The sequence below is a fragment of the Vulpes lagopus genome, chromosome 8 (genome assembly GCF_018345385.1).
Source record: "Vulpes lagopus strain Blue_001 chromosome 8, ASM1834538v1, whole genome shotgun sequence".
Lineage (NCBI taxonomy): Eukaryota > Metazoa > Chordata > Mammalia > Carnivora > Canidae > Vulpes > Vulpes lagopus.
The window spans coordinates 118,851,920-118,879,384 of NC_054831.1; the positions used below are offsets into that span (position 1 = coordinate 118,851,920).

General features: G+C 53.1%; 1 protein-coding gene across 2 annotated transcripts in view; it reads left to right on the top strand.

The window, feature by feature from the left end:
- The first annotated feature begins 603 nt into the window (after positions 1–603).
- NKAIN1 (sodium/potassium transporting ATPase interacting 1) overlaps positions 604–27,465 on the top strand; it is a 40,974-nt gene continuing 14,112 nt past the window's right edge. For both annotated transcript variants that reach the window (XM_041765173.1, XM_041765174.1), the window contains exon 1: positions 604–839. In XM_041765173.1, the coding sequence (XP_041621107.1) occupies positions 786–839 (54 nt within the window). In that variant the 5' untranslated portion in view covers positions 604–785. The remainder of the gene's footprint in view (positions 840–27,465) is intronic.

A 27,465-nucleotide genomic window follows, 5' to 3' on the forward strand; every position in this document is an offset into this window, starting at 1 on the left:
GACCAGGGTGCAAAGAGAGAGAGACAAGGCTGGAACCCTGGGGCCCCCGGGGCAGGTGGAGAGACCAGTGCTCCGGCACCCTCAGCAGGCCAGGCACAGGGCTAAGTGCTTTGTTGGCACAACTGCCTTTCACCTCCTTGGCAACTCGGAAGTGGACATCATTCCCACTTTGCTAGGAAAGCTGCGGCCCAGAGAGGGGACGCGACGCCCCCAAGGTCACACAGCGCGGGAGCGGCGAAGTCCGGGTCCGCCCCGGGGGCGGGGCCGTCAGCCCCGAGCGGGCGCCCCTCCCGGCCCCGCCCAGGGGCTCCCCGCTCCCCTGCCCCCTCCCCTCCCCGCTGCTCCGCGGCCGCCCCGCCCCTCCCCCTCCCCTCCCCTCCCCTCCCCCTCCCCCTCCCCGGCGGCGGCGGCGGAGCCACGTGGTGGGGCCGGGAAGCCGCGGCCGCCGAGCGCCCGGGCGGCCGCCCCAGCTGGGCAGTGCTGCTGTGCGCCGCGCCCCTCGCTCCGCGCGCCCCGCCAGCCGCCCCGGGGCAGGAGGCGCGCCAGGCGGCCGGGCGGCCAGACAAAGGAGCGCGGCGCGGCGGGGCCGGCGCGGGCCGACGGACCATGGACTCGCAGCGCGAGCGGCCGGCGCCGAGCACCCGGCGCCCCCGGGCCCGGCCCTAGGCGCCCGGCCCCGCCGCCCGGGGCGCGGCGCGGGGAGGACGCGGAGCCCGCGCGGCGCGGAGGAGCGGCGGCCGCCGAGCCGGGGGGCGCCGCGAGGACGGCCGCGCGGCCCCGGAGCCATGGGCAAGTGCAGCGGGCGCTGCACGCTCGTCGCCTTCTGCTGCCTGCAGCTGGTGAGCGCGGGCGGCGGGCCGGGCCGGGCCGGGCCGGGCCGGGCCGGGCGGTGGGGCGCGGTCCCCGTCCCCGTGCGTGCGCCCGCCGCGAGCCGGGTGGGGGCCGGAGTCGCGGGGCGGCCGGGCGGAGCCTGCGCTGCTGGCCGGGCTGCTCTTTGTGTGCGCTCCTCGCCCGGCGCTGCCCGGCCCCCGAGTGCGTCCTGCGCGCGGCGCGAGTGGCCTGCAGGGGGCCGGGGCCGGGGGCCGCGGGGGCCGGGGGCCGCGGGGGTGTGTCCCGGCTGCTCGGTCCCTGCCGAGGTCTTCCTCTGGGCGACTCGGCGGCGCGGCTCTCCCTTGCTCCGGGCTGTGCCCGCGGGCTTCCCACCGAGTCCCTGCTCCTGTGCGCGCCTCGGGCTTCTCCCGGGTGTGCCTCCAGACCCCGCACCGTTTCTGGTGCACGTTGGGCGGCGTGTGTTGGGATCTCAGCCTCCAAGACCCGTTCCCTCCTCCTTTCTGCCCTTCCCGCCCGCCTTCACCCTCCTGTCTGGGCAGGCCCGGGAACGGAGAGCCGCTCTCTGGAGAGGGTCACAGGGACCTGCGGGGTCCCGGGCGACTCTGGCTAACTGGGTGCTGGCTGCCCTCCCTCGCCGGCTGTGGCCACTGCAGCCGGGGGCGCTCCATCCGTCATCCGTTCAGCGGAGCGGCATGGGTGGGGACCGGCAGCCCAGCCTCGAGCCTGGGCTGGCACGGTGAGGGGTGGGGATACTTGGGGACCCCAGCATCTGAGAAACTGCGCAACCCCAGCTTAGGGAACCCCAGCTTAGGGAACTTGCCTCAGGGAGGCCGGTGGAGTGAATTTGGGGGACCAGTTCCGCTCTTCAATTCAAGCTCTGGCAGGTGAATTTGGGGAGCGGGTTAAGTAGAGGCCAGGGTCTCCTGCCCATCCTAGAGCTCAGGCGGGACAGCTAGAGGGTTTTGAAGCTGCGCTGAGCGTCTAGACCAGAGATGCACGGGGACGTGGGTGGGTAGAACTCCCATCTGAGTATGAGGCAGGGAAACCCAAGTGAGCCGCACTGATGCCGGACTCCACAGCCGGGTCTGCACGGTGCCTGCTTCCGTGCCGCTCCTCCAGCACAGGTGCATACAGTAATGCAGAGTGAAGCTTTGAGTCTGGATGTGCAGATGTCCTCACTTATCCGGCTTCTCTCCTCTGGGAGACGCCAGCCCCAAACTTGCCATCCACAGACTTGCCCTCTTGGGCCGTGGTAAAAACAGCCAGGCCCTGAAGATGGTAGCCCTCCCTGCTCCCAGCTGTGGGACACTGGCAAGTGACTTCCCTTCACTGGGCCGCCTTCCTCTGCTGGTCTGTAAATTGCTCATCCTTGAGGGTTGCAGAGGGGATTAATTAAAGTCAGGTAGAATGGAAACTCCAGAAGGGCAGAGATTATCTGTTTTGTTCCGTGCTAAATCCCCAGCAGCTGGAACAGTGCCTGACACTCCATTAATATTTGTAAAATAAATTAATGAATCAGTTATTCGGCAACTCCTGCTCACAGTAGAAACACCCTTCTTCATATACTTTGAGGAATAGAAAATGCCAAGAAATGATGAAACTTTTCAGAAGATTTTTGTTTGTTAATTCTTAAAATTTAAACGAGGACTTTATTGTTACAAATGTTATATATATATATATAGGTAAAAAATGAATCCATGAATAACCAAACAGAGCAGAACGCAAAGGTGCATTTCCTACTGAGCCCAGTCCCACACCCCAAGGAAGCACTGTTGGCAGTCTGGCACATTCTCTGCTGCTGCTGAAAACAATGGTTAGCTTTGGGGAGCATTTGCTAGGTGCTAGGTGCCCTTGTAAGCCCTTTTGTGTGTATTAACTCATTCATTCCTCATAAAAATCCTATAAAGTAACTTGCCCAAAGTTCTACAGTTAGAGCCAGGCTTTGAAACCAGGCAGCTGGCCAGCATATTCAGCATATTCTGTTGCCTTCTTCTTTATATTAAAAAAAAAAAAAAAAAAAAAAAGCAGTTCTGGCCTGGAGCAACCCCAGGTCCCTCAGGAGGTCCATACTCCTTCCTGCCTCCCACTCACCTGCCTCCAGAGCTCTCCAGCTAAGCTAACTCCGCCCTTCCACTTAGAAGTTTCGACACCCTAGGGGCTCTGGAGTTAGGCAAGACCTGGGTGGGATTCTGGTTCTCCTGCATCTTGGCTGGGTGGCTTCAGGTCACTTGTGGGAGTTATGTGAGATAATTTGTGGGGAGAGGGTGCTTCAAGGAGGATGTGGAAATTGATCTGTTGCCTCTGTTGTTCTGTCTGGGTGGATTGCAGAGTGGGTCCCTGCAGATGACACTCACTCCCAGGAGCCTCTGCTGCTTGACGGCTCTGTAAGGTCCTCCTGGAGAGCTGGAATCCACCAGCCTGACATCATCCTAGAGGGAAGGGAGCCTGTTTTCTCATCCAGTGGAAAGAGGCCGAGGAGGCAAAGGCTGTTAAATTTTACTCAGCTGAAAACTTTAGAAGAGGAACTGTCATTTTTCTCATTTGAATGGGGTTCGATCATTACAGTAAAACAGAGTAGTTGTAAACACTCCTGTAGTTGGGATAGACTTGCTGTGGGTGAGAGAGTAGGATGAATGTGTCCTGGGGGGGCGGGTAGGAGGAACAGATGGGGGCTGTACCATCCAGGTAGACATGTGTAGGGACACGGCTCTAGAGTTTGATAGGACAGACCTGGGTTCAAGTCCTGGTTCTGTCACTTCCTAGCTATGTGATCTTTGGCAAGTGGCTTACCCTCTCTGAGCCACAGTCTTATCATTGGTTAGAGATAATAGAAACAGTTGCCAGGGCACCTGGGTGGCTCAGTGGTTGAGCATCTGCCTTTGGCTCATGTAGTGATCCCAGGGGTCCTGGGATTGAGTCTTGTATCAGGCTCCCTGCCGGGAGCCGCCTTCTCCCTCTGCCTGTGTCTCTGCCTCTCTCTCTCTGTCTCTCATGAATAAATAAATAAAATCTTATAAAAAAAAAAAAAAAAAGAAACAGTTGCCAATTCTTAGGGTTGTTGTGAGGACTAAATGCATATAATGAATTTAGCTCCATGCCAGGCACAGAGTGAGCATTCAATGAACTATAGCTTCTTATAGTTACGTTAATGATATATATCATGGGGTGCTTTCCTGGAATTGTGGCTCACACATATCTAGGTACCCCCCAACCCTTGCACTCTCTTGGTGGAAAGCAGCAGGTAGTTGGGCACTGAGCTGAGAGGCAGGAGGTTTGGATTCAAGTCTAGCTCTGGCACTGACATTCTATGAACTCAGGCCAGCTTTGCGCCACTGCAAGCCTTGATTTTTTCATCTGTGAAATGGGGAGATCCACTGGTCTGTGTCTCTGGGGTCCTGCCAGTCCTGCGCATCTGGGACAGCGGGATGATGGCTGGGCTGGCCTAGAGATTTCAGGGCATCTCAGTCCTCCTCCATTCTGTAGAACACCTTGGGTCCCTTCCTCTCCTGAGTTTTACTTGATGTATCTTGACCTTTTTAATGCTATTCACCTCCTAATTTTTATGTACTCTTTCCCCTCCCCTGTCCAAACCCTCCCCCCCTTTTTTTTCCGGGTCCACCTCCTTCCTGAAACCTTACAGGTCACCCTGTTCTTCCTGTAAGAAGATAAACTAAGAAGATTTGCCCAAGGGAATCCTCATTACTTTCTTCATCATCATCATTATCACTCCCATTTCTGGAGTCCTGTGCTAAGCACTTTATATGCATTACCTCATTTAACCAAATGAGCTTACATATGTAAAGCGTTTGGCAGAGTGCCTGGTACATGTTCTGCAATCGATAAATGTTAGCTGTCTCACTGTTTTTATCCTCATTGTTCTTCCATACCAGGAGGTGGATGTTCTCACTCTCCCTTATTTCAGATGAGGAGAGTGAGGCTCGGGCAGGTGAGGAAGTTTGCCCGAGGTCTCTAAGCTAGCCAGTGATGGACTGAGGATGAGGATGTGTGTGCACTCTTCTGCTTGAGCAGAGAGCCACCTGTCTGCCAGCACCAGCCTGCTGTTCATGTTTATGTAACACGTGACCTCAGACAGGCCCCTTCACTACTTCCAGCCTCAGCTTCCTCATCTGAAAATGATAATAGTCCAGTAGGATCAGCCCTCGCCTGGCACTGCGGGCCTGTGAGTGCTCAGTAATACATCACTGCCATGGCTGTTCTTGTCCCGGCTCCGGGTGACCTTGGACATGTGCATTCACTCCTCTGGGCTCTCCTTTCTTCCTCCGGCAATGAGAAAGCCTTCCCTACTTTGTGGAGTTGTTAAAAGGGGCTAGCCAAATGCCACGCACATAGTAGGTATTCAGAAAAATGATGGTTTCGTTCCCTTCCTTTCTGGAAAGCTCTTTGCTTTCCAAATATGTAGCTTCCTGCTGAGCTGCGAGTAATGGTGTGAAACGTGGTCAACCTGATTGATGTCGTTATTAGCAGTAGTGATGGTAGAGACTGGAGGGAGATGGGCTCCTGCGGGGGGCCTGCTCTCTGAAGCAGCTATGCCTGCAAGCTGGCAGCCTCCTGGGGAGGGTCTGCTCTGCTCTGGGTGCTTCAGATCCTTAGGCCAGGCTTGGGAGTCTGAAGAACAGAGCACAAAAGTTGTCTAGGCTCCTGACCCTTTTAGCTCCTCATATCCTTTTGGACCACTGGGGTGGTCAGCTCCCTTTTGCAGATGGACAGGCTGAGGCCAAACAGCCTTCAAGACCCTTATGAGGTAAGCAGAGCCAGGTAGATGGTGAAGAGGGCCTCCAGGAAGCTTGGGGGACGGCCAGGGTTTGGCTCCTTTGTAGGGGTGGGTGGATGCGAGATCTGGGGATAAGCACCCCATAAACAGCAGCTGCTCTGAGATGTGGTGCAGGGGTTAGGAGCAGTATCTTTGGGGTCAGAGACATTGCTGCCTTGCTTTGTGACTTCCAGACAGTCCCTTCCCCTCTCTGAGCCAGAGCCTCCCTCCTATAAAGTAGTCAGGACATCGGCCCCTACCCCGTGGCAGTTTGGGGGATTTAGAGGTCAGAGTCATCTCCATAAACTCTTTAAGTCTTAGTTTTTTCATGTGGGAAGTGTAATGATTCAGAGGGAAATAATAAAAGCAGCTCCTACTTCCTTTTGTTCGGTGTCTCCAATGAGCCAGGCACTTTGTCTGCCTTGTCCCTGATTACTGTCTCAATCATCCAGGGTCACATGTAGAGTGGGCACAGAATAAGGATTCTTTTTTTTTTTTTTTTAAGATTTTATTTATTTAATCATGAGAGACACAGAGAGAGGCAGAGACACAGGTAGAGGGAGAAGCAGGCTCCCTTCAGGGAGCCTGATGTGAGATTTGATCCCAGGACCTTGGGATCACAACCTGAGCCGGAGGCAGACACTCAACCACTGAGCTGCCCAGGTGCCCCCAGAATGAGGATTCAAACCCAGACCTCGGACTCCATGGCTTCCACAGTGTGTGCCCCACTGTTCCCCCCCCCCCCCCAGCAGGTGGAGATGCTGAACCTGGATGCATCTGGAGAAATCTAACCCTTTCCTCCGTTGCTAGGGGTTGTTACTAGGTGCCAGATTTGCTGAGCTGCTTGTCCCTGGTTCCTCCTCACCCCATCACCGCGCTGAGTGTAAAGTTGCCATGAGGCAGGTTGAGGGAAAGTTACCCAGGGAAGAAATTAACCTGTATTGGAGACCTGTGAGCCCTCATCACAACTCTGTGAGATAGGTGTGGTTTTTATACCCATTTACCGAGGCCTGAAGCATGAAGGGACTTGTCACCAAGGAAACAGAAGATACAGCCTGGGCCTCAGATGAGTGATCAAGGGGAAAAGATTTGAAGATGCTTGTAAAATCTGGATCAAGCAGAGATGGTCAGCTGTGATCATTGACATCTCTTCTCTCCTCTAGCCTCAAGAGGGTGTGGGTGATGGGAGAGCAAGTTGAGACCAGAGATGTGGTTTTTGTTGTGTGTGTGTGTGTTTTTTTTTAATGTCTTTTTTTTTTTTTTAAGTAATCTCTAAGCCCAGTATGGGGCTCGAACTCATGACCCTGAGACCAAGAGTTGCATGCTGTACCAACTGAGCCATCTGGGAGCGCTAGAAATGTGTTTATTAAAAGCTACTTCCTGGGGCGCCTGGGTGGCTCAGTCGGTTGGGCATCTGCCTTCAGCTCAAGTCATGATCCCGGGGTCCTGGGATCAAGCCCCACAGTGGGCTCCCTGCTCAGCAGGCAGCCTGCTTCTCCCTCTCCCTCTGCTGCTCCCTCTGCTTGTGCTCTCTTGCCCTCTCTCAAATAAATAAATAAAACCTTTAAAAATTTTTAAAAATAAAAGTAAAGGCTAGTTCCAGGCTATAGACGATGGAGCCAGTTGTAGTCTGACAGAGCCCAGTTCCAGTGCCCTCGGCCTCTGGCCTTGACCTAGAGAGGGAGAGGGCTGGTGAATCCGGGACCCTTCTGCCAGCCAAGCACCGTACCCCACAGTTTTAGAAGAGCTGTTATTTTTTTTTTTAAGATTATTTATTTATTAGAGAGAGAGAGGCAGAGACACAGGCAGAGGGAGAAGCAGGCTTCCTGCGGGGAGCCAGACGTGGGACTCGATCCCGGAACTCCAGGATCACGCCCTGGGTCCAAGGCGGTTTTAAACTGCTGAGCACCCCCTCCCCCGGCTGCTCCAGAAGAGCTGTTAAACTGTGGCTGCAGGCTTGAACACGTTACCTGAACTCCTGGCCTCTGCTTCTCAAAGCTGCTGGGGAACCAGAGGTGGAGAGGTCAAAGGGAAGAGCTTGGGCTTTGGGGTCAGGCTGGGGTTTGAGTTCCATCTCTACCCCTTTGTAGCTGGCTGACCTTGAGCAAGATGCTTAACCTCTCTGAGCTTCCACCCGCAGTTCTCTAAATCAGGATAATCTGCCTCAGAGAGTTGTCAGGAGGCTCCTCTGAGATAAGATATACTGAGTAAAGCTCACAAAGGGTTCACACTCTTAAATGCTCCAGAAATGGGGCTCCTGGGTGGCTCAGTCAGTTGAGCATCTGCCTTCGGCTCAGGTCATGATCTCAGGGTCCTGGGATTGAGCCTTGCGTTGGGCTCCCCACTCAGCAGGCAGCCTGCTTCTCCTTCTCCCTCTGCCCTACTGTGCACTTGTGCTCTCTGCTCTCTCTCTCAAATAAATAAGTAAAAGCTTAAAAAAAAAAAAAAAGAAACGAAACGAAATAGGAAGTTCTATGACTTTAAATACCGTGGTATAGGAAAGGGGACTTGTTCCCTTTTCAATCAGTAGAAGATGGAAGTGAAGTGGAAGTTCTGCCAAATTTATGTGGCCTCGGCCTTACTGTTCCTCAGTCTTCTCTTCTATCAAATGGGAATAATAATAGCACACCCTCAAGGGACTGTAGTGAGGGTGGCCTGAGATAATGCAGGGCGAGTCTGGCCCCAGAGCCCAGTGCTCCGTTCAGAGAGCAACAAAGAGGAAGTTGTGGCGCCCTGGTCCCCTCTTTAGAGGGAGGAGGTTGGACTCAGCAGCTAAGAGGACCTCTCCAGCTCTAAGTCAGCAAGGAGTCCCATCCTTTCCCAAGTAGAGACCACACCTGCCACTACACCAGGCCATCCTGCTCTAGGCAGCTGAGAATCGGTCTCTGAGCAGAGGACACTCCTGCCTCCAACAGCCTGCCCAAGGCTTTACAGCCAGGTGTCAGGTTGTCGGCGCTCACATGACCTCTTCTTTCCTCTGTCTTCTGTTTGAATGAGAGTCGGTACTATCCCCATCGCCAATGCCCACTTGGCATATTTGGTTGTAAACTCAAGTCTCAGACCACAGCAGGAGGCTCTGATCCATCAGTAACCCTGGGCCACTGCAGGTCAGCTCCCTGAACTCATGAAAGATTAAAACCTGTTGGATCAGAGAGTAAGATTTGCCACCAGCTGACCCTACCCAGAGTTGTATTCAGCACATATTTATGAAGCACCCACAAAGTGCCAGGCACAATTCTAGGTGCTAAGTCACCCTAGGGCCCAAACTATGCCCTCAGTTGCAAGTCAGAATCCTGGGGTTCTGGACTGGAACTCACTTGCTGTGCAACTTTGAACTGGCTCTGCCCTTCTCTGGGCCTCATTATTTCCAGTCTGTGAAACTGGGGACTAGAGAGGAGAGTGTTGAACTCCATCAGTGGTTTTCAGGTTATCTACAGAGGCTCTGCAGTGGCCAGACTGACAGTCAGTGGTGAGTTCCCTGTCAGAGGCAGTGATTAAGAATTTATATGTGAGTTGGATGACCACTTGGATGTGTAATGGATCTGAGGATGATTCAGGTCTCTTGGAGCCACCTAGATGCTGGTTCTAGGTCCTGAGAGAACAGTGGCAAAAGCACAAAGTGCTACCTACTCTGAATAATGGAAATTGAGCATTTTTGTGTTCCTCCATGTCCCTTTGCCTTAAGCATGCTCCTCCCCATCCCATCCCAACCATAGATCCTGGCTGAGCTCCTGGCACGGGAAGTGGGGGAAATGGGAGTCTGTAGGCTCTTTAATCCCATGTCTACTCTGGCTACCCCTTGCCCTAGGATGGGAGGCAGCCCTGGGATTTTCAGGGTAGTGATGGCTCCTAAGCCTCATTTTTTTTTGGAGGGGGGAGGTTCTGCAGCCCCAGCCCGAATCAGAGATGTGGGTTTTCAATTACACAATTAAATGCACAATTAGGCATAATTACCAGTGCTCAGAGCCCGAGACTGCTCATAATAGGCGTGTAATCTACTGCAGCCTCTGTTTATACTACTCAGCGCGCTCCCTAATGATGCCAGGATGCCTTCACACTGCACCGTTGCCATGGAAACAAGCCCGCCACCACCATGCAGGGCTGACAAATGGTGTTCCAGTCCTGGGCCCCTGGATTGTTTCTGAGACCTCTGCAGCCAGCCCCGGAGTAAACGGGGCGGTGGGCCGGGCCAAGAAGGCTGTCCCTGTCCCTGCCCTCTGACACACCCCGCTGTTTGAGCCAGCAGGGAAGACAGGAGATGGGAGCTTCAGCCTCCCCCCTCCCCAGGGTCCCTCAAGTCCAAGCAAGGTGGCCCAGGTGCTGGGGAGGGTCTTGTGGTTATCATTCAAGCTCAGGTGTGCACAGGGGGCCCTGAATACAGCTAGCTCCCACGTGGGCCTGACTCTGCCGTGCGCTGACTCTGTGACCTTGGACAAGTCCTTGCCCCTCTCTGGGGCTGCTTCCCCATATGTGAAACAGACTGCAGGGCCTCTGCATGTGCGTTGTCTAGTAGATTTATTGAGCACTTCCACCATACTGCCTACTGGTGTAACTGCTTCACCTGTAGGAGCCCATCCCTTGCTCCACCCTGGTGTAATAGATTTATCATCCCCATTTCACAGAAGCAGATCTGAGACTGTGAGCACTTAACTTCAGGCAGTGGCAGAGCTGGGATTCAGATCCAGGCCGTCAGACTCCAAGCCCCCACTCTTTGCCTCTACTATAGGGTGGGGCCCTCCCCCGTCACCCTCGCCACAGCCCTAGAGGTGGCCCCTTGTCATCCCCATTACCTGGATGAAGGCTCTGGGCCTCACAGAGCGGAATTCACTTGCCCAAAGTCACACAGCAAAGCAATGGCAGAGCCAGTTCCGCCAATTGCCACAAGTCAGGATTCCTAACTTTGGCTTCTTAGTGGAAGTCATGAAGGAGTAAAAAAAGATTTCCTTCCACTAGCATAGGATCCCCAGTATCCCCACCTGGCCCCGGCTGCTGAGGAGGCACGGAGTCCTGGGGTCCCTCAGACCCAGCACTTGGCTTTGACCTTGAAAGAGGTCTTGGCCTAATTCTATCTCCGTCAGCCCACTCCCATCTGGGTCACTGGAAACAGAGCCTGTTTTTGTTTTTGTTTTTCTAAAGATTTTATTTATTCATGAGAGAGAGAGAGAGAGGCAGAGACATAGGCAGAGGGAGAAACAGGCTCCATGCAGGAAGCCCAATGGACTCCAGGATCACGCCTTGGGCCAAAGGCAGATGCTTAACCACTGAACCACCTAGCCGTCCCCAGCCTGTTTTTTTTTTTTTAAGATTTTATTTATTCATGAGAGACACAGAGAGAGAGAGAGGCAGAGGGAGAAGCAGGTTCCACGCAGGGAGCCCAACGTGGTACTTGATCCTGGGTCTCCAGGATCAGGCCCTGGGCTGAAGGCGGAGCTAAACCGCTGAGCCACTTGGGCTGCCCAGAGCCCGTTTTTTATGTTCATTTTTTCCTCTACATTTCTTTGTCGCTTGATACGTTATTACGGTTACCTACTGTGTGCCAGCTCTTGGGGACTGGTGAATCAACAGAGTGGAGAATCAAGACACAGAGACTTCAGGGTCCTGTGGTCCGGGGTTCAAATTCCGTCACCTCATTCATGATTTGGGGCAAGTTGCTTGACTTCTCTGTGTCTTTGTTCATCTGTCACGAAAGCACCCTCCTATACTGTGCAGGGTGATCACAATGTTAGCAGTAACTACACCGCTTACCAAGTGCTTACTGTATGCCAGGCCCTCGCCTAAGGCTGTTCTATGCCCTGGGGGAACCTTCCTAACACACAGCTAATCATTGCCACTTAACAGAGGAAGCACCTGAAGCGTAAAAAGCTTGAGTGCCTGGCCCGAGGCCTCAGAGCTGGTGGCCCTGGGAGCTGGAGCTGGTGGGTCGCAAGCAGGTGTCGGAGTCCAGGGTTCCTCCTGCCGCTTCCCTGGAGCGCCCAGCTGGTGGCTAGTTCTTCTTTGGGAATGAGGCATCTAGAGGAAAGGGCAGTCTGAGGGCAACAGTGCCTACCCGGCCTAGCCCGGGGTTCTCTCCAGCTGGAGGCTGCCCCCACTGACACCCTAAAGTCTGCGTTTTCTGAGAGGAGGCCGTTACCTTCACTCCCACACCATACAGGTGGGAGGACGAGGGTTTGCCCAAGACCACGGTGCAAGTCAGTGATAGCGTTGGGACCGGGACCCAATGCCAGTGTAGGAGACTTCTTGTCAACCTTCCTTTGACCCCCTACTAGTCCTTGGGGGAGAGGGGCTTGGGGCTGTAGTGTGCATGTTTGCGTGTGCATGTTTGTGTGTGTATGTTTGTGTATTCAGAACTGCACACAGCTGCATGCCCAAACATTTGTGGGGCAGACACTGGCACGCAGAGGTTTGTGGATCAATCAACATCTCTTCCCAAGTCCTCCCTCTTCATTTATTCATGAACTCTGAACTCCTTGGCTCCAGAGAAACCGCCTGGAAGAAAGCAATTAGAGCATAATTAGAACCACTCCTATTATCAACTCTCAACGGGAGGGGAAAGGGGGGCCTGGAGGCCGCGGGATGGGGGCGGCCCCAGAGTTCCAGTTCCCCTGCCGCCTGACCAGCTCCTGCTCCCCCCACGGAGCTCAGGTGCCCTGGAGCCCTAGGCACCGGCGGGCTTTCCGCAGGGAAGCGGCCTCCTCCTTGGAGAAGAGCGCTGAGAGCAGGGACGAGCAGGGACGAGAGCCTTTTGCCTGCACGCGGAGTGAGAGCAGGTGACTTCCCAGGTCCCTCCTGTGCTTCTCTTCCCAGGGGTGCTCCCCGCCAGGGCCTGGGCCAGGCGTTGCAGGAAAACTGAGAAGCGAGAAGCGCGACATGGCTCCCGCTTTCTAGAAAACATCCCTGCATCAGATGATCTCCAGTGCAGACGACTGCCCTGACAATAGGAAATGTAAATTACCTGGAGGAAGCAGTTTGCCAGGCGGGGCTCCATTCGCTGCCAGAGGATTCAGAGTAGTAAGAAGTGTCCCCAATGGGGCAGCCCTGTGGCTCAGCGGTTTAGTGCCACCTTCAGCCTGGGGTGTGGTCCTGGAGACCTGGGATCGAGTCCCACGTCAGGCTCCCTGCATGGAGCCTGCTTCTCCCTCTGCCTCTCTCTCTCTCTGTGTGTCTCTCATAAATAAATAAATAAAATCTTAAAGAAAAAAAAAAGTGTCCCCGAAGTCAGTGCTTGTGGGACTTTCCTGACCCCCAGAGCCACTGCTCTACCCTGCTAGGTGTCCCACCGGCAGGGAGGGGTCACCCAGGAGCTGGGGGTAGGCGCTCCTCCCTGGGGAGCGGGAAGACGGGACCCCGGAGGTGCCAGGCACTGTGCTTCTGGACTCCTCGCTGAGTCTTGCAGGAGCCCTTGGAGGTAGATGCAATGTCCTCTCCGATGTACGGGGGACGAGGCTGAGGCTTGAGGGACCTTCCCCGGGGTCACATGGTGTTGGCCCGTGGGACTCTAGACTCCTTGTGCTTTGCGCTCCACCAGGTGTGAGGGTGCGGTTTGCTCCCCCGCCCCAAGCGTCGAGGTGTTTAACGTGCCCTGCTGCATCCGTCTCCTCGTCGAAGGTGACACGTTGAATCCTCTTGTTCCACACCCAGTGTCAGCTAAAAAGAGTGGAGGGGGCCCTGCCACTGACTTGGGTCACTGCCCCCAGGACCAGCCTTGGCAAAGGAAGGCGAAAGCCTGGCAGATGAGGGTCTCAGGCCTCCTGAGAGAAGATCACCATGGCTACCACGGGAGTCAGGGCTGTAACCAAGGAGACAGCCCCCAGCCCTTAGGCTGTGACAAGGAGGGTGTGGCTTCAGGAGAGGGAGCTAGGGAAACTGCCACCTGGGGCCCAGATGGACAGAGGAGGGGATGATGAGCTGGATGCAGGCAGACGGGGGGGCGGGAGTGAGGGGCTTGGGGACCACCAGGCCTCCTTCCATTACCCTGTCCCACCTGAGGGGAGGTTGCCATGATAACCAGCTCCTCTTCATTGACCCTCCGTAGGGCGCTGCCCTCTTTCTCTTAGTGACAGGTGGTCACCCTGGCAACAGGCCCTGTGCCCAGCAAGGGGCTCGGCTTCCCGGTGGCCCCTTCCCTCACATGTGCAGATAGATGATTCTTCTGACACATGCAGCAGCTCTGTCCAGCTGGAGGTGAGGGGCCACATGGGGCCAACTTTCAGACATGGGCCTTTTACCAGCCTCTCACCAGACTCCCCTCAGTGACCATAATCAAGTGCGGTTCTGGTCCTCCCTGCCTCTGTTGACAGCAGTCTATGGCTCCTCATTGCCTTCAGGAAGAAGTCTGATGTGGTGCCTCTCAAACTTGAACATGCAGCAGAATCACCTGGAGGGCTTCTTTTTTTTTGTTTTTAAAGATTTTATTTATTTATTCATGAGAGACACACAGAGACAGAGAGAGAGGCAGAGATACAGGCAGAGGAGGGCTCCTTGCAGGGAGCCCGACATGGGACTCGATCCCAGGACTCCAGGATCACGCTGTGGGCCGAAGGCAGGCACTAAATGGTTTACCCACCCAGGGATCCCCTAGAGGGCTTCTTAAAATACAGATTTCTGGGTTTCTGAGTTTCTGATCGAGTAGGACTGAGATAAAGCCTGAGAATTTGCATCTCTAACAAGTTCAAAGGTGCTGCTGATAACTGCTGGTCTAGGGGGGGTCACACTTGGTCTAGCCAGTAGGACGCTGCCCAGGCTGGCCCGCCAACCCTAACGCTCACCAGTGCTCCCTGACCTTAGGCTGCATTGATTTAAGCCCACCAGCTACACCTCAGTGCCTTTGCATTTGCTGTTCTGGCCTCTGGAACTTCTTTCCCCTCTGTATCTTCTTAAGGCCAGCTAATTCCTCATTTCCCCTTTGGAGCTTCTCTACTCCTGCGCCCCCACCGCATATGGGTAGCCTCCTCTGGGCTCTGGCAACACCTGTCCCCACCACTTCTATCACGGCAGGCGTCACACTGTTGGAATATGTTCCTTTTTCCACCTCGAATCTCTCTCCCTGGACTGTGAGCTCTGTGTCTGAGCTGCCTTGCCCTCTGTGAATGTGTGATGCTTGATTGACCCCCGTGAGCAGATGGAAAGCCTCGGTGAATAATCACAGGGCTCACTCAGCCAGCCACATATTCCTGGGTGCTTCCTCTGAGCTAGGTGCTGGGGATTCAGTGGTGCGGGAGGTAGAGGGCTTCTTAGAGATGCTAGTCAATGTGGCATCAAGCAGTCTGCAAGCAAGGCATGAGCTGGGGTTGGCCTGGATTTCCTGATGTTAAATTTCAAGCTCTCTTCATCCTCCTGGGCTGCTTCCAGAGCCCAGGTACCTGTGTGGCCTGAGACTGCTTGGGAATGTGTCTCCAGTGGATTTGCCAGTTTGCTCACAATAGATCCTGATGCCCTATCCTATCAGCCCCAAGCCCACTTTACAGACCTGCCAGGGCGTTTCTAGAGGACAGCCTGTGTGGCTGGTGCGTGCACCCCCTCCACCGCCCCACCTCCAGACCCCAGGGACATAGGCCAACTGGGAGAGGGGAGGTGTGGATGTTGCTGACACAGGAGCCCAAGCGTGTCCAGACCTGTGTTTTAGGCCCCTGCCCGGAAGGGAACGAGGAGTGGGAATGCTGGCTAGGGCTGACTGGACACTACTACGCTCGAAGGAGTCAGAGGAATTTACATTCACAGCCTGGCCTTCCAGACCATTATGTCTAGGTGGAAAGATAGGACATATTTTATTTAAGAGTTTGTTAGCTTGGTTCATAACTTAAATATTTAGGTGCACGGTGTTCTGTTGGGACTCTTGCTCTGGTCCTGAAGACCCCCAAATGTTAGAGAAGGGTCTGGACTTGGGGTGGGGTGCAGGCAGAGGCTCCCAGGTGCCTGGTATGCCTCGGGCGGTGCCAGCTACTCCAGCCTGTCAGTGCCTATCTGCTGTCAGCAGCCCTATGAGGCATCTGAGCAGGCGGCTGTCCCCAGGCTGCCACTAGCTGTCATCCCCAAGATAGGCCACCAAGAACACAGGGATCCTCCCTCCAAAGTGAGAGACTGTTTGGGTCCCAGGCTGGGACAGACTGGGCTGTTGGGCTCCCCAGGCCAGCCAGACGGGACAGGATGGAGGGTGACGGGCCCTGTTGCTAAGGGCCTGCAATGGCCACATGTTTGACATACATGATCAGCTCTCACCCTCCCAGCTGTACCAGGTGATGGTGAGCCGCCCTGCTCCGGTCGTTCTGGAGTGAGTGCGGGCAGGTTGCTCAGCCTGACTTCTTTGTTCATCTGAAAATGGAGATGATTGAACCTGCCTCTTAGGGCCACTGAGCAAACTCAGTGAGACAATCCATGGAGAGCACACAGCACAGCACCTGGCACTTAGTCAGTACTTAGGACCCAGCTGACAGAAATCATGACCAGCCTTTTGGAGGGCGTCATGTCTATAAGGCACACAGCCATGATTGTTGGCTAAATGGGAAGCTCCCAGGCAGAGAATCTTGGAGTGTGGGGGCCAGGAGGGTCCCCAGAGAACAGCCCTCCAGCCCCTTGTACAGATGGGTACACAGAGGTCCAGGAAGGCAGTGGAGCCCTTCATGAACTGTTCTAGGAAGCAGGCTGCCGCCATTTCTGGAAAGGGATCGTGGTTGGGTGTGTGATTCCAGACAAAAATACCCTGAACAAAAATAAACTCTCCCAGGTAGGTGGAAACAGTTGGCTCCTCTGCTCAGTCTGGGCACCCGTGGGCAACAGTCTACAGCTAGAACCTTTCTCCATGCTCTTGGTGTTTCCAGACAGGAGCTGCTGGGGAGCAGGGGCAAAGGTGCCATCAGCCCAGGAGATGGGATCTGACCACCTCCTCCCACTCTGATACCTGGTGACCTCAAGAAAGGGCCCCACTCTCCTCCTTTGGAAAGTGGGGATGCCACTGCACTAGTGGGATAGTAAATCTGTTACTCTTGGACTCTGGGGCCAGGGGACGTGGGTCAGGTCTGTGTCAGCTGGGTGACCTTGTTACTTCTCTTCTTTATGCTTCGGTTTCCTCCTGTGCAAAGCGAGGATGATCTCAGACGCTACCTGCCATGTCTCTGTGAGGATTAAATGAATCAAAGCCTGCTAAGCATTCAAGAGACACTTGGCATATAATAAGTGTTAGCTATTATCTCTTAGTGTCACTCTGGGGATAAATCGAAATGCCACCTGTAAAGTGCGGGGCTCAGCATCTGCACTTAGTAGGTACTCCAGAGCCGTGCCTTTCCTTTCCTTCCTCCTGGAAACCCCAGGCCTAGAGAGAGGCAGGGCCAGGTCCCAGGAGGGCCCCCGCCCCTCCACCCCTCTTCCCTTCCCACAGACAGCGAGTACCTCTTCTGCCAACAGGTTCTTCCTGCAGCCTTCTGGCCCAGGGCCAGGAAATGATTGCAGGCAGTAGCTGAGCTCCTTCCCCTCTGCTCCTCTGCCTCCTCCCTCTCTTTAATCTTCCCAGCCTGCCCGGGGTGGGGGATGGGAGGAGGGGAAGGTCTCCTGGGGGCTGCAGTTACCTGTCAGAAGCTCAGGCTCTGGGGTCAGACCCAAGGTCTCAGGCTGTGCCCCCACCATAGAACAGGGACCAGGGTCCCTCCCTCACTCTGCCTCTGAGGCTTAGGGAGACGGTGCCTGCGAAGTGCTGGGCACAAGGCCTGGCCCAGAGTTAGCGCAGACAAAATATTAGCCATCATTAATACTACGGGTCAAGTTCAGAGCCAGGCATTTTGAAGGGAAACCCTGCAGCCCAGACACCTGGGGGTACTCTTCTCGTGGAGCAGGCTCTCATCAGCCCCACATGACTCCTGTCCTGAGCCTCTTGGGCTAGACCAGAACAGAGCACCCCCACTACCCTGCCCAGTGAGTAGATTCCCAGGAGAAGAAGTAAGGGACAGGCTGGGGCGGGGGGTGCGGTGGTGGTGACATGCTTCTAATACTTATTTATTCCTTTGTGCCACAGATGAATCAGAGCAGGATACCTGCACCGGTGAACAAACGTTTGCCAAGTGGGAGTCGGGAGTACAGTGGGAAGGATACCCGGCTGGTAGGCAGGGCCCCTCTGCTCTCCGAGCCTCAGTGTCCTCATCTGTCCAGTGGGGCTAATCCCATACTGCCGGGTGGTGGCATAAATCACAGCGTGAGCTGTGAAGGGCTGTCCAGATGTTGGCGGCTGCGGCGATTCCCTGCTGGAAGGCGCGGGGAAGCCGGGATCCAAGCCAGGCCTGCTGCTACCGGAAGGGGGATCCTGAAGCCCTGGAGGGGGGGGCTCCTGACGCCCCCCACGACTGCTAGGCAGGCTTCCCCGCCAGGCTGCCAGGCTCTTAGTCGGGAGGGTGAGTCAGAAGGGTTTGCTGTTGCCATAGCGGTGGGGCTGGTTTTCATCATTATTTTCTTCCTGGGAGTGTCAGTGCAGGAGGTGCTGCTAAATAAGCCAGGGAATTGGATTTTTTCCTCCCTCCATCAGGTCACGTGAAGAGTGGCACTGTCGGGAGACCTGACCTGCCAGCTCCCTCCAGCACTTGACCCTCTGCAGTAGGTGCCCGACACCTCCAATATGATGCTTGACCGGAGAGGGCACACCAAGGGCTTGGCGGTTCCTTTCCAGCCCCAGGCTGCTTTCCTGCCCAGCCTCTGACCCTGCCCTGTTGGCACTGGGCCACAGCACATAGTAGCCCTTCCAGCCCTTCCCTCTGGTGTCCCTCTCATTCCCCACCCTTCAGCCACAGGGGGCTTTTCTGGACCCTTCCACTTGCCAAGCTCCCTCCTACCGCAGGACTTTGCACATGCTTTCCCTGCTACCTGTTCTTCACTCTCCTCCTTACCTTGCTAACCCCTCTTCCTTCAGTTCACTTCCTCCAGGAAGTCTTCCTTGACCACTTCTGTCATAGCTCTCAGTCTTGTTACCCCTCCTTCAGACACTTAGCACAACAATAATTCTGCTGTGTGTGCGTTTGTGTATGTGTTTGGTTCCTTCTCCCTCCATCCCCTACTGAATGAGGCCGAGAGCTATGCTTTCTTCTTCTTCATTTTTTTTTTTTTTAGGTATAATTCCCATAACATAAAATTCACCACCTTAGGGAGTGTCTGGCTGACGCAGTCCATGGAACATGTGACTCTTGATCTGGGGTTGTGAGTTTGAGCCCCACGTTGGGTGGAGATTGCTTAAAGAATAAATCTTTTGGGGCCCCTAGGTGGCTCAGTCGGCTAAGCACCTGCCTTTGGCTCAGGTCATGATCTTGGAGTCCTGAGAGTGAGCCCCACATCAGGCTCCCAGCTCAAAGGGGTTCTGCTTCTCCCTCTCCTCCCTGCTCGTGCTCTCTCTCTCTCTCTGTCAATTAAATAAAATCTTTAAAAAAACAAAACAATTTATAGTTTTTATTTTATTTTTATTTTTTAAAGATTTTATTTATTTATTCATGAGAGAGAGAGAAAGAGGCAGAGACACAGGCAGAGGGAGAAGCAGGCTCCATGCACCGGGAGCCCGACGTGGGACTCGATCCCGGGTCTCCAGGATCGCGCCCTGGGCCAAAGGCAGGCGCCAAACCGCTGCGCCACCCAGGGATCCCTATTCCAGACATTTCCTATCTGGATTGGTCTATTCCAGACATTTCCCAGAAGTTGAGCCATACAATATGCAGTCCTTTGTGAGTGCCTTCTCTCACTTAGCATAATACTTGTTTCATTCATTCATTCATTCATTCATTCATTCATTCATTCATTCTTTCATGTAGGCTCCACACCCGATATGGGGCTTGAACTCATAAACTTGAGATCAAGAGTCACATGCTCCACCAACTGAGCCAGCCAGGCGCCCCACAGCATAATATTTTCAGAGTTGATGCTTGTTGTAGTCTGTATCAGTACTTCATTCCTTTTTATGGCTTCATGTTCCGTGAATGGGTATATCATATTTTGTTTACCCATTAATCAGTTGATGAAATTTGGGTTGTTTCCATTGTGACTGCTGTGAGTAATGCTGCTACACACGTTTCTGAACAAGGGTTATGTGAACTTCGTTTTCAATTCCAGGTATCTACCTAGGAATACATTTATTTATTTTAGAGATAGGGAGGGGCAGAGGGAGAGACTGTCTTAAGTAGACTCAGCCCAGCGCGGAGCCTGATGTGGGGCTCGGTCCCACAACCCCAAAATCACAATCTGAGCCGAAACCAAGAGTCAGATGCCTAACTGACTGCATCACCCAGGTGCCCCTTACCTAGGAATAAATTGCTGAGCCATATACCTATGTTTAATTTAAAGTTTATTTATTTATTTATTTAAGTAATCTGTATACCCAACATGGGGCTCAAACTCATGACCCCGAGGTCAAGAGCCACACATTCTTCCTGTTGAGCCAGCCAGGCCCCCTGTCTTTTTTATTTTAGCTATCCTTATGGGTATAAAATAGTATCTCATTGTGGTTTCTTTTCTTTCTTTTTTTTTTTTTTAAGATTTTATTTACTTATTCATGAGAGACACAGAGAGAGAGAGACAGAGACACTGGCAGAGGGAGAAGCAGGCTCCATGCGGGGAGCCCGATGTGGGACTGGATCCGGATCACGCCCTGGTCCCAAGGCAGCCGCTCAACTACTAAGCCACCCAGGCGTCCCCCATTGTGCTTTCAACTTACATTTTCCTAATGTCTAATGACATTAAGCATCCTTCCATGTGCTTATTGGCCTTTTTTTTTTTTTTTTATCTTCTTTGGAGAAATTCCTTTCAAATCCTTTGCTTATTTTTTTATTGGATTATTCATTATTTTGCTGAATAGTAAGAATTCTTTATATATTCTGGACTCTAGACCCTTATCTGATTTGCAAATATTTTCTCCTGTCCTGTGGGTTGGCTTCCACTTTCTTGATTATGTCCTTTAATGTTTAAATGGTTTTGATTTTGATGACATTCAATTTACCTAGTTTTTTCTTTCACTGCTTGTGCTTTTGCTGTCATTTCTAACACATGTCTATTCCAGGGTCAGTTGGATTTACACCTATGGTTTCTTCTGAGAGATTTATAGTTTTAGCTCTTACGTTTAGGTGTATGATCCATTTGAGTTAGTTTTTGCATATGGTGTGAGGTAGAGGTCCAACTTCATTCTTTTGTATATAGATTTCCAGGTATCCCAGTGCCCTTTGTTGAAAAGACTATGCTTTCTTGGGGGCACCTGGGTGGTTCAGTCAGTTAAGCATATGCCTTCAGCTTGGGTCATGGTCTCAGGGTCCTAGGACCTAGGGTCCTAGGCTTCCTGCTCAGCAGGTGGTCTGCTTTTCCTTCTTCATCTGTGCACTCTGTCTTTCTTTCTCTCACTGTCTCAAAAAAAAAAAAAAAAAGATTATTTTGACTGTTCAGGGTCCCTGGAATGTTCCTGTGAATTTTAGGACCAGCTTATCTATTTCTATGAAAAAAAAAGTAGTTGGAATTTTGATAGAGATTGCACTGAATCTATAGCTCACTTTGTGAATATTTTCAACCTGACACAGCTGGATGCGAATCCTGTCTCCACCAGTTACACACACCCCCTGGGCCTCTGTTTCTACACATGGAAAATGACAGCTCTCAGGAGTTGAGAGGAGGGAGTGAAATGGATGGACACAAAGCAGCGTGTCCATCGTGGGCTCCATGCAAGCCCCTGACGCGAAGTCCCTGCTCTCTTCTCTGGAGTTATGCCAAACTGACCCTTGAAGTCCGTGGGTCCGTGTAGCCAGTGCAGGCCTAGTGCAGAGTCAGTGTCCGTGAATGCTTGGTGGGTGAATGAGAAGATTCTGGATGGAGAAGGGGCCAGGCTGGGTCAGGCAGCTGCTGGACTGGATGGAATGGGTCGGGGAGAGGGCTTCCTGGCCTCAAAGGGGCATGTACCCGAGGACAGTAATGGTCTCTTCTTCAAAACTTGAGTCTTCTGGAGAGGACTCAAAACTTGAGTCTGTTGGAGACCCAGACCCAGTGTCCTCACTATGGGTAACTTACTGCAACTAATGTTGTTTTACCCGTGACAATGGGCCAGGCAGTGTTCTGAACATTTTACACATATTCCCTCATGTAAGTCTCAGGACAATCCCATGAAATATGTACTATTATCATTATCCCCATTTTATAGATGGAGAAGTTAAGGCACAGAGAGGCTAAGTGATTTGCTGAAGGTCACATAGCCTAATAAGTGTAAAGGTAGGATTCAAACCCAGTCTGGCTCCTAGGCCACACTTTCAAGCACTGCATGGTATAGCTTCTTGGGAAACAAGCAGCAGGAATCTGACCTTGGTATGAAACCAAGGACTTTATTATCCTAATAATGATGATGCGAGCACAGTACTTTACAATTTAAAAAGCACATTATAGTGTATAAACTGCATTCATGGCTGTGATATTAGTTGATCCTCCCAGTGTCTCTGTGAATAAGTCAGGACATTATTATTCCCTATTTGCCGATGAGAAATTAAGATCCAAAGAGGATAAGGGACCAGTCAAAGAGAATTTACTGAGTACTTACAATATGCCAAGGTCTGTACTCCCATCATGTTACTGAGTCCTCACACGATCCCAGGACGTGGGTATGAACAGTAGTTGTGTTCCCATTTTACAGACAAGGAAACTGAGGCTACAAGAAATTACTTCCTCAGGTCCTACAGCTTATAAGTGAGACCTAGGATTCCCTCCCCAGTCTACCAGACTCCAAAGCTTGAGCTGATAACTACTGGGCCATCAAATGCTGGCCCTTTTAACTCCTGGGTTTGCATCAACCTTCTGGTGTTTCCCTCACCCCACCTATAGCCTATAGCCACTCCTACAATTCTCAGGGCCTCCTCAGTTCTCCCTGCTTTCTGCCACTGGTTTTTGGCATAATTCTGTGGTGTCATTCATTGTACCTAATGGGAAATCTGATTAATCACCTTTTTATTTATCCAGAAGTCCATCGATCTGTAGCCGGTGTCTTCTGGGAGAGCCTGTGCGTTGCTGGATTTTCTCTGCCTGCATTGTCTTCCCCTCCATTCCTGAAGTGCTCCTCTTCAGAGGGCTCCTCATCCCAGGCCTTTGCTGCCCACTCCAGGGCCTGCTGGGGGTCTCAGCATCTGGGGCATGGGACTGGGGATACCCCAACAGTCTGGGCATGGGCACATAGGCAGAAGTAGAATGGACCTCAGCAAGAAGGGGAGAGTCCTGGGAGAGTGGGACCCTGGGCACAGAGAGGGATTCTGGGCCCTGCCCTTAGTCTTCCAAGTAAGGCCTTGGCATCCCCACCTGACCACCCACCTCTAGCTCCTCTTTACTTGGCCAGAGAGTACCATGCCCAAAGTGCCCCACTGCCTCATCCCTCTGCTGAAACTATTCTGGCCCCTAGGGGCCCGTGGGATGAAGCCTGGGTCTGAGGCCCAGCCCCATGTCTTCTCTGCCCTCCCACTCCTTACAATCCCAAGCCCCCAGGTGGTCCATACCCCCACATCTGGGATGACCCACTTGTCTGACTTTGCCCATAACTTTGGGTTTTATCCCTTAAAATGCTATGCCCCAAGAAAGCCCCAGTCCCAGGCAAACCAAAATGGTTTGTCACCCTGCCTTCACCTCCCCAGTTTTGCCCATGCTTGTTTGTCTCCTCTTAACTTCTTCTCTATTTTGTTTTCTCTTATGAAAGTCTTACTCCTCAATGTAAAACCCTTAACTCAGATATCTCTGGTTGAATCTTAAAGACTCACCCCTCATCCTACTCTCCAAGAGCTTGATAACTATTTTCCTTCTGCACAAAAATAGAATCCTACTACTCAAAGGGCCCTACAGCCTGCCTTTTCACACCAAACCACTTGGCCCTCTGCAAACCCTGTTATAGTGGCTATGTCATGTCCTGCGGTGTGGAGGTGCCATCATTTGCTGCATACCCTGAGGGACATCCAGAGCATGTTGTGTCTTTATTATAGCCAGTTCAAGGACAAAGCTAAAGATCATCTCTGTGAACCCTTCCTGGGCCCTTTCTCCTCCCTGTCATTATTGAAATAACAATAGCTAACATTTAAGGAGCGCTTACCGTGTCAGGCACTTGACAAACATTATCTCATTTAATTTTCACAGTATTTCCAGGAAGTGTGGAGAGTGTTATCCCCATTTTACAGATGGGGAGACTGAGGCTCATAGGGAAGATAAACTCAAGCACGCCCTCTGCCCACTGTGTTAAACCGCCTCTTGTGGTTTTCCAAAGAAGACCAAGTTTTCCAGGTTTTCCTGGAGCCAGTGGTGCTGGTGGGCAAAGCCAGGTCAGCCATCCCCTGCTACCCACTGTGAACCAGCACAAGGGCAAAGCTGGTGGTGATGAAAGGCCAGAGCTGGTAGCCAGCCAGCTTCTGATCCACTTCCTGCCAGACCCCAGAAGTTAGGGCAGGATGGCGTGGCAGAAGGCAGGGGCGCTGGAGCCCCAGATCCCAGGGGCAGCTCTGCAGGGCTCCTTCGGGCTTTTCCAGGCCTGGAAGAGGGGCCTGCTCCACAGGTAGAAAGTAAGGAGCTCCAAGAGTGGAGATTAGAGGTCAGAGAGCATGGGACAGGACCAGGCTTGCTGTGAAGTAGGCATCCTGGTCGCTGTCCTGCAGAGGAGGGGACTGAGTCAGACCAGCTGTCCTGAAGGCCCCTCTCTGCATGGCCCGCATGGCCTACCGCTGTGATGCCTGTGGGTTTGCGTCAGATTGGGGATGAAGAGAGAGGCCCAAAGATTCATTCGATTCAGAAGGACCCTTTGATTTTAGACTGACCTTGGTCTCACCCTGGGCTACTAGGCTGGGTTTATGCAAATTAATGTAGATGTATGCTAATAGACCACTACCGGTGTTGATCTAACGGAGCTGCCCGCTCAGAGGTGTAGTAGGATGGATCTGCCCAGAGGGGTCTAAGGAGTCCCCCAGCTGGGAAGGGTCACCAGTCACCGGGATGCGGGGTAGGGTTGCCATGGAGACAGGCCAAGCCTCAGTGGCTGCCTCTTTCAGGAACCTGGGCTGGCCCCGACCAGCCCTCAGAGACAGTCCTTGGCCTCCTTTAAGCTCCAGGCTGGTCTCGGAGGGCTAATTACGCACAAGCTAGTGACCAGCTGCTCCCTAGTTCCCCCAGGCCCAGCTGAGGTACAGGGCTGGGCCACAGCAGGAAGGCATAAGGACAGACAGATGGCAGGCTGGGGGCGGGGGTGGGAGGGGGGTGGGGGGGGTGGGGGGGTGGCTGGGAAAGCTGTCCTCAGGAGGAGGGAGCAGGGCTACAAGGGGTGAGCTTCCCAACTGCCAGGGTGGGCAAGCTACCCCGTGACCAGGCATCAGAAAGCCACATGGTAGGGAAGACAGAGGGTTTGGCTGCAGTCTCAGCTCTTCTGTGTGTCCTGGGGCAAGCCCCTCTACTTCCCTGGGCCTCAGTTTCCTCACCGAGCAATGAGAGTGAGATTAAGAAACCTGAGTATGAGGGGTGATATATAGTAGGTGCTCAATAATTGATCCCACTGTTCTGAAGCCCATTGAGAGAGGTCTTCTAATGGAAAAGAACATCCCCCTTGTCTTGCCCCTCTTCCACTGCTCCTGCTCTTGGGGTTGGGCAGGTGATTTGGCCTCTTCACTGAGGAGGCAACGGGCAGGACTGTCATCCCATGAGGACAGGAACCAGGTCTCTACATTCCCCACTGACTTCTCAGCTCTCAGCCCACGAAAGGCACTGGAGAGCTGTTTGCAGAATGAACAACTGGCCAGATGTGAAGTACTCAGGATAGTGTCTGGCACCGATAGGTTAATAAGCATTAGCTGTTATGTCACTGCCCTCGGAGCCGGGGCTGGGTAACTCTGCCCCTTCCTGGGGCCCCTCTGACTGGCTCTGGAGAGAGGGGTGGTAGGTGCGCCAAACGTGTGCCTAGGGACCACGGCGCTTGAACCTGAGCTCTGCCACTTTCTGAGTGACCTCGGGGGCCACTCTGAGCCTCCTCTGTGAAAAGCTTCATACTGGGGTGGCTGCCCTAGAGCTGTAGGGGGCCCTGGGCCCTTGTCCAGCAGAACCTGAGGAGAGGTGGGGACATTTGGGTGTAGTCAGGCAGAAGCAGGGCTGCATGACCCAAGCAGAACCTAGGCAGAACCAGCTTCTGCAAAAAAAAAAAAAAAAAAAAAGGAACCAGCTTCTGGGGAAATGGGGCCATTATCACCCAGCAGGGGTCACAGGACCCCAAGGCCCATTCCCTCTGCCCATAGGCAGGCTGTAGCACCACCAGGCCCAGACAGTGACTTGGAGCTACTGAGGCCCCCAGTGTACAGATGAGAACATTGAGGCCTAGAGGGAGAGACTTGCCCAGTACCCCACAGCACGTTCATGATGAAGGAGACCTCGGATCCTCTGAGCCACTTTAACTGCTTTTTCACATGAATCAACATTGAAAAACATTTCTTAACATTTTTGAAAAATCTTTGATGTAAAAAATTCCAAAATACAGAAGTATAAATAAAAGTAGAAGTCACCCCGTGTCCCCATTGTCACTCCTTAGAGAGGATTTCTCATAACCTTTGTTGTATGTTTCTTGGCCTCTTGATTCTGCATTGACACACACTTCGTATCTTTCTTTCTTTTTTTTTTTTTTTTGGCTTTGTTTTTTTTTGGTTTTTTTTTTTTAAACACATAAATGGAATCCTATTGTTCTGCAGCTTGGTTTTGTTTGCTTGTGTTTATTTATTTATTTATTTTTTTCACTTAACAGTGATAACCTTGTCCATTTTCTAGCAGGAATCAAGCTGGGGCAGAGAGAGGCTGCAGGAGCTCAGGAAGGGGCAAGGAGAGTGTGTGTGTGTGTGTGTGTGTGTGTGTGCGTGCGTGCACATGCGTGCATGCATGTGTGTGTGTGTGTGTGTTGAGTGCAGGAAAGAGTCCCTACAGGTCAGTACACACAGTGGACGGGGAATCTGGCAGAGAAGCCCCTGTCATCAGCTCCTAGAGGACTGTGCTGTTTGTGTCCAGACTTGAGCTCTCTGAGGAGGGCCCCACACCAGCCTGTTCATCACCATATACTCTGCACAGGGCCTGGTGTGTAATAGATGCTCAAGAAATATTTGTTCAGGGAACTGCTAGGCCAGCTTTCCCTGACCCTGCCGTAGACTGCCTGGTCCCTGTGACTTTCAACTCCTGCTCAAAGGGCATTGCCCTAGATGGACCTTGGAGATGGGAGCAGAGCTCAGGGAGAATAAGACCCTTCCTCTTGCAGAGCTCACTGCTGTCAGTTTGCTCACCTCCCTGATGAGGGGGTTGGACTGGTGGATCTCCAGGGGGTCCTCCTGTCTGGCTTCAGTCCCACTCCCTCATTTCATGGATGAGGGGCTGAGTCGGGTTTAATTTTGTCAGCTGCCTCAGAAATCCACTGGGAGAAAGGGAGCTTGAATTTGGGATTGCAGCAAAGGCTGTTGCCATATACAGAGTACCAACCATGTGCCAGGCGCTGGGCTGAGAGCTTTCCATGCATGACCTGAATCTTCAGGGTCAGGGTCAGAGACGGGGATTAATTTTTCCAAGGTCACACAGTGAATCAGAGACTGACTGGGGATGGACTCACATTTGCTTGACCCCAAATGGGGAGCCCTTCCCACCTCAGCCCTTGACTGGGCCAAACCATTCTTTAGAAACTTCAGGAACCGCCTCTCTCATCATTCCGTCTGATGGCCTGACTTCCATATCTAAGTGCCACCGTGACATGGCTGGAATTTTGGCCAAGAAAGTAGTTGACTTGCAGGATTGGCTGGCAAGGGCTTAGGCACCAGAGGCTTCTGATGGGTTCTGTGGCCCAGAGCCCGGCCCTCTCTCCACCCTCTCTCCCAGCCAGCTTCCTGGGGCTGGGGTGGGCC